The 10,182-nt window shown below is 42.6% G+C and overlaps 2 protein-coding genes across 2 annotated transcripts; one reads left to right on the top strand and one right to left on the bottom strand.

Moving 5' to 3' along the window:
- Positions 1-759: 759 nt before the first annotated feature.
- srprb (SRP receptor subunit beta) lies at positions 760-4,894 on the top strand. Its single transcript, XM_030109141.1, is given in 8 exon segments — positions 760-977; positions 1,266-1,360; positions 1,485-1,562; positions 3,186-3,268; positions 3,520-3,656; positions 3,731-3,785; positions 4,010-4,064; positions 4,066-4,894. Coding segments are annotated over 8 exon segments (777 nt in total). The 5' UTR covers positions 760-859; the 3' UTR covers positions 4,222-4,894.
- A 661-nt stretch (positions 4,895-5,555) lies between these two features.
- On the bottom strand, positions 5,556-8,111 carry wdr53 (WD repeat domain 53). The gene is given in 4 exon segments (XM_030108617.1): positions 5,556-6,051; positions 6,053-6,391; positions 6,488-6,983; positions 8,063-8,111. Coding segments are annotated over 3 exon segments (1,164 nt in total). The 5' UTR covers positions 6,977-6,983; positions 8,063-8,111; the 3' UTR covers positions 5,556-5,715.
- Positions 8,112-10,182: the final 2,071 nt, after the last annotated feature.

The raw sequence follows: 10,182 nt of genomic DNA, 5'->3' as shown, positions 1-10,182 counted from the left end.
CTGAAGGACATGATCATTGTCCACATCCAAAACCAAGTCACTTAACAGGGTAGGTTACTTATCTATTTGGAGATGGGTAAAATATATTGAAAAGAACAATGTTTCCCCTTCTCCACATGTGGAAGTGTCCTTGAGCAAGACTCTGGACACCAAATTCCTCTCAGTGATGGATTGAGCACCCTGCATTCATGTGAGTGTTAAGTTGTGGGGACCCTTCAAACTGACGAGCTCTGTGAATGCAGCCGTTACTCACTGCGGTCCGTGTTTACTCTCTCTGGAAAACATCGTGTGTCGCACAGGAACATTTTTTTATCCAGTTGTGGTTGTTATCCTGATGTGGCCATCTTGCTTCTTTTTGATGTTAATTTGTATCTCATTGCGATAGACTTTTGTGTGTGTGTGTGTTTTTTTTGTTTTTTTTTTTACCTTGGTGATTCTGTTTCTCTTTATGGGTGTTCTCTTCGGAGTTGTCTGCCTTGTATTTTTGAAGACTTTTTCATGTTATGTCATTGAAAATAGAACATTTTCTGGTGTTTTTGTTTCTATGTATGACTTTTTAAATCCGCCTATAATAGTTTTGCATCTTTTGACGATCAATGTGGTCGCCATCTGTTAATGTCTACGTTTTGTTCAGTTAGTCGACAGTGCTTTTATCCCAGTTTTCCATGTTTTATGATGGTTCGCGTCTCTGAAGAAGTTGGCGCTGTGGGGTTGTCCTGGCCTGCAGCGCCCCCTGCTGGCTGAACACACACCCGCAGGCTTCAGGAGGAAGAAGACGTGTCCCAGCTCAGTTAGATAGCCGAAACCAAGAGATGGAGGCGGACAGCACCGGTGGAAACATGGGGTTAAAGACGTGGAAATGACAGAAAACCCATTTGAACCTTATATTGAATCCCTTCGCCAGCAGCTGGAGGACCAGGACCCCGTCTTTCTGATTGGGGTCGTCGTCGCTTTGGCGGTGGTCGTCATCACCTGCGGTAAGTAGTTAGCTTGTTAGCGTTAGCTTAGCAGGCCGAGCGTGTCACTTGTCATGAAGTTACTGCGGGCTTAGGAGAACTTTCCAATTCAGTTGGGTTCAGTTTTTGGTTGATACGTATTTACTTCGTGTTGGTTTAATGGGAGGACATGTGTTTTATTGACCTAAGCGTGAGCGCTAACTGCGATGCTAAAGCTAACAGCTGTCAGTGCAGCAGCAGCAGTCATTCAAACTTAATCAACAGCTTCTGTTTCACTGACCCACGAAGCTCCCTGCTCTCTCTTTGCAGTGTTTCTGAAGTACTTTCTCACCAGTAAAACCGTCCGGAGTGCTGTGCTGCTGGTGGGACTGTGTGACTCGGGGAAAACCCTCCTCTTCAGCCGGGTGAGTTCCAGAAGCTGGGACGTGGGACGGGCCGCCGCCGCCACGCCGTCCGTCTCCTGATGCTCAGAGAAGCTGCTGCTTTGAGTCTTTCGGTTCAATAAACTTTGTGGTTTGTGTTTTTTAGCTGCTGTCTGGGAAGTACAAGCGAACTCAGACTTCAATCACTGACAGCAGTGCCCCATACAAAGCCAAAAATGACAGGGTGAGTCCTTCACTGCTGATATTGTTTGTTTTTTTTCCCCCTAAATATGGGAATAATATTGAAGGTGAATATTTAAAATCTGAGAGATTGTCCTGTTGTCTGTCTGTCTCTGTCTGTCTGTCTGTCTGTCTGGACAGAAAGATGGGTCAGAGAGAAACATGTTATGGGCCGACATGTAAAGTTGAGTAATGTTCTGTTTGTATTACTGCAATAGACTATACCTAAAGTATCTGTTTTAAAGGTACTTCGAAACATATGGGTCGATGGCACTGACCCAGCTGACTACTGGTATGGACAGTTTACTGGTCTGTTAAAGAAATTCGCTGCACCCGAGGCTGATACAGAAAGTTTATAACATACTAGTTAAAATAGAAATCTCAGGGAAGTCAGATCAGAGAGAGCCGTATCCACACAAGGACTCACTATCCCAGTTCGGGAAGTTGACTTTCACAGAATGTATTTATTAACCGTGCTAAAGAGTGAAAAATCGATTCAGTCCAGATAAACATGTGCATGTACTTTCTAGTTACAAACATTGAAGGATTAGGGTTGCAGGCCTTCAGACTGGCTGACTACTATCATGTTTCAAATTGGAGCAATCTGCCGTTCCTGTGATGGGCTGAGTTGAAGGGTGGAAGTGGAGACAAGATGTTAGAACAGGTGGAATGGGTCTATATGGTGGAGTGATGGTGGTCAAGCTTTTTTTTTTTTGTGTTATTTTGTTTTTAGCTCAATCACAGGCAGATTCACACTTTGACACACAATCACATTCTGTTTGAGGAAACCAAAGTCACTGGAGAACAATCCAGGAAGCATGGTGAAAATCAGTAATTTGTTTCTAAATGTAATGGATTTAACACACGATCTCTAAAAATGTGTTCTTTATACTGTTAGTTAAAGGAGGTACTTGAACAGAATAGTATCAGAGAGCTCCTCGGTGCTTGTCATGTGCTCCATGTTTAGAATTCACCAATTATATTGTCATCTTCAATTCTCTATTGACTCTGACGAACAGGTATTTTCAAAACTACTTATTTCTTACTCCAAAATGAACTTAAACTACTTGGTGAAAAAGATTCAACTAACATCTGTAAAAATAATTAAAAAAAAAAAAAAACACATAGGGCATAAAATGTATTCATAGCTAAAGATAAAAGTAGTTCTTTGGTAGTGATTATTGAGCTTCTCGTTTCCTTCGGTCTGCTGACATGTGGATGATCTGTCCTTCTTGGATGCTGTCAGGAACAATTTACTTTTCTATGTTATTGTCACATTACTTTAGGTTTAATGTAGTCTTTATCTTGGGAAGACGAGTATGGATGTAGAATAATTATTAACCCACTCATACAAAATGAATGAAGCTAAGCTGTTAAATATAGATGTTGGTTTCAAGGTATCCGACTTGAAGCGGGTACCAGGTACCACGGTACGCAACAGTCAAGATGTAGTGTGAATGTTGTCATAAAATTAATCCAAAGGTGAAATGCTGAACCATGTTGAGAATTCAGTTTTAATCACCCAACTTTCACCTCTGCTGATGTATTTTCTCTTTCATTCAGTAAAGTGTTATTTTTTCGACACTTCAGAAGTTTTTGCTTCATGTCCTTTCTCTTGTGTATTCAGGGCAGCACCTGGACTCTGATCGACCTGCCAGGACACGACAGCCCTCAGACCTCAGTACCTGGAGAAGTTAAGTCTGCAGCAAGGTTAGGATAGAAAAAACCTTTTTCTAAAACAGATCCTCCATATGATGGGATTTTGTGTTTAACTTTTGCTCTTTGATTTCACAAGTTCATGTATTTCATTTGCCAAAATCATTTCAAGCATGTTAATAAATTAAACAATGCAAGTGGCAAAGTTCATCATTGAATTTCTCCATATTAATTGCTTCTCTGTTTTCTATTCTTGTCATCTTTGTCTCCATCACCTTGGTTCCCCTCTCACTCATCGTATGCAGAGCCATTGTGTTTGTCGTGGATAGCGCTATCTTCCAGAAAGAAGTGCGAGATGTGGCGGAGTTTCTCTATGTGTTGGTGACGGACACGGTCATCTCCAGAAATGTCCCGGATCTCCTGGTGGCCTGCAACAAACAAGGTTCAGCATCACTCTTCACACTGGAGGTGAACTGTGAAACGGCAGATTTATTCACTTCTCTCTTTGTTTTTCAGACATCACCATGGCAAAATCTGCAAAACTGATTCAGCAGCAGCTGGAAAAGGAACTGTAAGTATCCACAGCGTTTAGCTGTTACCCAAGAAATATTTATTTAAATAATACTAATGAATGACCGACATGTCAGATAATGTTATAAACCAGGTACGTAATGTGCACTACAAAAGCTGTCAGAGCTGAACAGTTGGAAAATCGTTGCTTTGCTCTTCTGTTATGTTTTTTACTACAGTCTGCAACCCAAGACAGTTGAAATCCTTCCTTTGTTTTCCTCACAGGAACACCCTGAGAGTGACTCGCTCCGCGGCACTGAGCTCTCAGGACGGCTCCGTGGGCGGCGCCGTGTATCTGGGGAAAAAAAGGCAAAGATTTTGAGTTTAGCCAGCTGCCCATGAAGGTGGAGTTTCTGGAGTGCAGTGCCCGTGGCAGCAAAGGGGAGGACGGGGACGCAGACATCGAGAGTCTGGAGAAGAGCCTGGCGAAACTGTAAGAACAGCAGTGCAGCTTCTTTCAAAGGCTCCAGTCCTGCGATCAGACCACCTCAATATCCACCGATGCCTCAGTAACTGAGGAAGGATTAAAAAGAAAGAGGGGGAAAAAAGAAACAACCAGCTTATGGTGGGGTGTCTGTGGAACGTCAGCCTCACTTCATTCAAACACACACACACACACACACACACACTGCTGTGCAGGCGGTAGGAGACATTCAATCAAACTTAATGGAAATGAGAACTGATGTAGCAGTTTACGGCTGAGAAATGATCTGGTTCATTTAGTTAAATCCAACTGTGAAGATCAAAAGCTTTGTTTGGTTTTGTTGAGAAAATGCATAGCTTTAAGACTGTGTAAAATGTCATGAGTTAGTTTCATCGCTCAAATACAGATTGTCTGAGGGCTCTTGTAAGTTTGCCGCCTTGTGAAGATAAAAAGGCATGTTTTTTTTTTTCTTTCATGACCTTGGGACTGTCTGCTGCTCTGTGCCTTTTCTCTGATCTTACAGAAACGATTAGCGTGTTTGCAGAAGAATGGTTGACTTGTTTGAAATGCTTTACGTCAAAATGGTTTGCGTTGAATGTTTGACTTTGTTGTAACTGTAAAAGTTAAATTTTGTGTTTGTATCGATTGTTCAAAAAAACCTCCAATACAGGGTTGTTTTTGCTTGATATCAGTGTAGTTTCTCTGTGGAAACGTGGGTGTTTCAAACTAAATTTGAATGAAATCCATTGACACATCAGCTGGTGAAGCAGATTTATAAACTGGAGACAGGATTTATCATGAACACGCACATCTTTGTTGCCTGTTCGCACGACGGCACAAATTAGCTTCGCCTCAGTTTACAAGAAACGGCTTTACGTTCAATTTGGAGAGAGCAGTGCAGCGCCCCAGAGCACGAGCTCGTGTGGCAGACCACAGAGCAGCTCAGATCTGAGCTTCAGTCAGAACACTGTTTTCTTTCATTTTACAGCCGCCGTGCTTTGATTTCTTTCTGGCGCTCGGCTTAAATTGAGCTGTCTGTGCCTGAAGTCTTTAAAGAGCGCAGCAGACTCCGTTTGACCTTCAACAGAAACCTCTTCCCTTAGATGTGGAAATTTTACACTCCCAAAAAATATTAAGGATTCCAGTGTGATGCCATGAAAGCAATTTCAAAGCTGAAGAGAGGCTCAGATGCAGTTTGTTTAATACTATAGTTTACTTTTCATGGTTGTAGATCAGGCTTTAAGACTGGCTCCCAAAATTTTATTCCCCGTATCTCCAGTGTCTCCCCAAAGAGGCACTGAAACCCAGGCTGGGAACGACTACAGTGCAAAAAACAAAAAAGCCTGATCGATGTTAATCCAAGCTTTATTTCAGCAAAACATTCAAATGATGAAATCAGCAGTGGAAACAAGCAAATACGTTCTAAAAAAAAATGTAATTTCATATTTGGCAAGTTAAAATGTTTTAGTGTGACCAGAGAAACCGCTGAGGAGTAAAGTGCTTGAACCTAAAGCGGAGAAAGGGAGTAGACTGTCAGGCTGGAACTCTGATCTGCCACCAGCACACTTGGTTCTCCTTTCAGGTTGGCGGGGCACAGCCAGTTCACCTTATCCCCGTGTCTAATGCTCAGTTTAGCGCCGGGCTTCTCCTCCATCGCCTCCTCCGCACCTCCAGCTGCTTCGCCGTCAACCTCTGCTTCTTCCTTCTCAGCGTCAGCACCCGGTTTCGTCTTTTCTTTGTCCTGGGGTTGTTCTTTTTTCCTCGCCTTGTTTTTACCCTTCCTGCGTTTGGGCGCTGCGACTTGATTTTTGCCCTCGGGAGCGACCACCGGGTGCTTGCTGACGGTCCCACAGGGCCACCTGGCTGTCATTCCCACCGGTGACGAGCCAGTACGGGTGGGACAGGAAGCCCACAAAGTGTGCCTGTGAGGCTCCCTGGCCGTGGGCTTTGACAGCTCCCTGCTGCTCCAGCTTCGAGCCGCTGCCGACGCGCACGAGGTGCACCCGGCCGTCCTCCGCGGCGCATCCCAGAACGTTCCCGCAGCTTGCCACAGAAACGCAGTGGGCCAGCGGGGGATTGAAGAGCTGACCGGGCCGTTGCTGGTGGTCGTCCTGTTCCTCCGCCGCATCCTGAAGGTTGAGCGTCCACAGGGGGCGGGTCTTCTGCAGCCCCCACAGCATCACCTGAGCCAACAACGGAGAAACTCGGGTTCAGCAACTGTTCGGACAATCAAAATTATCCAGATGAAATCGGCCATGTACCAAACGTCCGTCCCTCACCTGCATGTCTAGTCCAGCAGAAACCAGGTTGTTGGGCCTGTGGGGGCGGAAAGCCACCGAGGAGCAGATATTCGTGTGTCTGCGCAGAGTCCTGCTCACTTTCCCTGCCGGGAGCTCCAGCACCCGCACGGCCCCGGAGTCATCCGCCACCGCCAGGGCCGAACCCGTCTCGTTCAACGCCAGGGCATTGATCTCCTCCTCCCCCGCACCCTGAAACGTCTCCGCGGGGCCCTTCAGGTTCCTGGGGTCGAGCACGCTCACCGTGTCTCCGTGTGACACGTACAGCTGGCTGGGGGCCACGGGTGAGAACACAACACTTGTGACGTCCTCGTCGCCTGGGAGAGCGAGGCGGCTGAGGATGTTTCCCTCTTGGCTCCACACGGTGACTTCTGCGCCCTCGGAGCCTGAAGCGAGCAGACCATCGGGGCCCGAAGAAGCTCCGACACACAAGATGGAGGTGGAGTGGCCCTCAGACCACTGCCTGGCCATACTGAGCCTGAGAAATGGAAATAAATAAAACCATTGTAGCATGAAGGTATCAATTTTACACACTGTTTTTCTATACTGAGAAAGTTCTTAACATAAAATCTACACAAGAACTGTAGGAAAGATTCCAAAAAAATCAGCAGAGTTGGCATATTAACAGTATTATAACAAATATTAATGGATAGGGAGGCTTTATTTACATTACAATTAAGACAAACAATTAAATTAATCTGGCATGATAAAACAACGAAATCAGCCTGAGCTATCCTCTTGACCACACAATGATCTGATAAAGTAAAAGATTATAATCAGCAACAGGGAACAATCCCTGTCTGTTCCATATTATTTGTCCCTCGGTGTTCAACTCCATGGTGAACTGATGTCAGTATCTTTACTTCTGAAATGTTTCACCACTAATTTAACAGTAATTTTCTGTGCATGAGTAAGCGAGTATTGACTCTCGTTCCATATCTATAAGTAGTGTAATAGGAGATAGAAATGCATTATCATGACAAATAGATGGTAAACTAAAATATGCTTCTTCAAGTGAAGTGACAATATCAAATACAAACTTTAACATTAGTCTTTATCATGTATCTGAAGATGCAAATGACAAGATAATATCCCATAGTTTAATTCAAACAATAAAACTTCCATTTAGCTTTGTCAGACATTCAGCGCAACATTTCAAGCCTTTTAAGAAAAAACATCTTTCACCATTTAATTAGATTCTGATGTCTTTCTTCTGTGTATCTTATTAAATCCCCAGACTGATAAAATCCATATTTACCAGGCTAAAAACACTGGCAAGAACACAGCTGATGTACGCAAATTATGTGATTTAAATAGGAGATTTTTTTCACATTTACAGACAAAAACTTTAGTACAGGTAGCCCAAGTTTTACATCAATGTTGATATCAACCTGCAGAAGAGCTAACCTGTTAGCCGTGATGCTAACACGACAGTCTGTCTAACTGACGATTTAACGACGACAACCAACACGCCGATATCTACTTTCTGAGCATTTACGATTAAAAATAATACCACATGATATGAGCAATAAGCTCCCAAACAGTTATCTAAACTACCTTAGTGGTAGCAGACCAAACTTCTGCAGGACGCCATGCGGAGATGGGGCGCGTGTTGATGACGTCAGTTATTTTGGAGTCCCTGAGTTTTGTCTGAAGGCAGCCTGTTTTTAACAAAATATCTCTCTTAAAACAAAATACACTAAAATGAAGGACAGAAATGTAACGATAAGAATAAAATAGAATATAAGTGTGCATTTATGACTCTGGAAACAACAAAGTCAGTTTGATCCAGACGACCCGAGATGTCTGGATGATTCTGAGCATTACCATGGTCAGTGGTAAGGCATCACCTCAAAACCTGCCAAATAGAAATGTATGGACCCTGCTTTCTGCTGCCTTGCTGAGGTTGGTAGTGACACCTCTCACAAATGTGGCTGATGTGGATGGTGCTCATATAAGCAGATGTTGCCCCCAGATCAAGGAGGAAGGAGGTTAAACATTTACACAGCACTCTCTTATCAGCAGAGGCATCTCCTTCACCCACAAGTCCGTCAAGGGAGAACTGAGCACAGTGCAAATGTCTGTTAAAGGGTGGTCTGCTCATTCAGGCTTGACCACAACTCTGTGACGATCTGTTCCGTCTGCAGAGAACAGAAGACAGAATCAACTCTGAGTGTGAACTGTTTTATGAAGTTGCCATTTAATTCACAACATAGCCATTACTTTTATTTATACATATATATATATATATATATGTGTGTGTGTGTGTATATATATATATATATATATATATATATATATATATATATATATATATATATATATATATATATATATATATATATATATATATATATATATATATATATATATATATATATATATATGTACAGGAATAAATCTGAAGGAATAAAAGTGACTGATCAAACTTTTTCCTTATTTTTGGAAAGATCTGTGGGAGGCCTCACTAAAGGTGGAAGGATCGTATACATAGGAGTTGAACTGAAGTTACACAGACTATCTCTTCTGTTTCCATCTGTTGAATCTATCTGTATCTGTCATAATATCTACATGATAATATCCTGTAGTGGGGATAGCTGCCTGGAAGCCCAACTTCAGGAATTAGTTTCTCCATTTCAGTTAGTACATTTCTTTCATTAGGGCCTTTGAAATTAAAATTTCCAAATTGCTTTTTAGACACAATTTGATTTGAAGAAAAAAAAGGCAAAACAGACCAAAATGCAATGATGCAAAGGTAAAGACAAGCTCTGTCATACTGTTATTCAATCTTAGAGTATCATCCTTTGACGCGCTGAGAACCCTTGATTTAACAACTAATGTGTCAAATACTGTATGTGAGTTGTTTGTACTTGATTGTCAAGTCTGTCAGCCATCGAAATAGCCAGCGGCATTTTAGGTTGCGAAAGTTTGTGTGTACAGATCAATAATCTTTAAATAGATGTAACAGTGATATATTTATTGAAAATTATAACACTGTTGGTGTGTTTTGCTTTAAATGTAGCTGTAGTTCCTCTGAAACACCAGAAGACAATAAAATAGTTTATTTCCGTAGTTCTATTGAAAGTTCTGTATCTGAAACATGAGAGGCCTGTTTTTGTTTTATTCTTTATAATTTAATTTAGAAGTCATTTATCCAGAGTACAGTTTCTTAAAATATTACAATATTTGAAGAGAGCAGATGTTTTCCCTGTTTTTGTTCAGACAACAATAATCCCAACTACAATGTTCAAAATGCTTGGAAATTCTTCAGTTTTCATGTGATTTTGTAGTGATTTGAGATGCACCTGTGGAGAATAGAAGCTCAGAGGACACAGAGGAGCCACATCATCAAATCATTGTTCGGCCGGCCTTCATCTCCACAATGATGGCCCTGCGCTGATTCATCCAAAGCTGCAGATCTGATGAGTGTGGGCCATTTCTGGGTCAGTGAACAGCATGCCACACTGCAGCGCTGAATAGGGCGCAGAGAGGAGAGGCCACGGTTTTCAAACCCTCACCCGAAAAAGACACACAGACCAGCCGCACACCCTCCACACGTCCGCCCTTCACTCAGGTTCTCTATACCTTCACAAAGCAGCGACACATTGTGCATGTGAGTACTCTGCAGTCATTTACTATTTTCTTCTCAGGAACGGTTTCTTCTTCAAATTGCTGAT

This window comes from Salarias fasciatus, chromosome 14 (genome assembly GCF_902148845.1).
Source record: "Salarias fasciatus chromosome 14, fSalaFa1.1, whole genome shotgun sequence".
Classification (NCBI taxonomy): domain Eukaryota; kingdom Metazoa; phylum Chordata; class Actinopteri; order Blenniiformes; family Blenniidae; genus Salarias; species Salarias fasciatus.
Note: the sequence above shows the minus strand (reverse complement) of the source record. Positions and strands in the feature narration are given on the sequence as shown.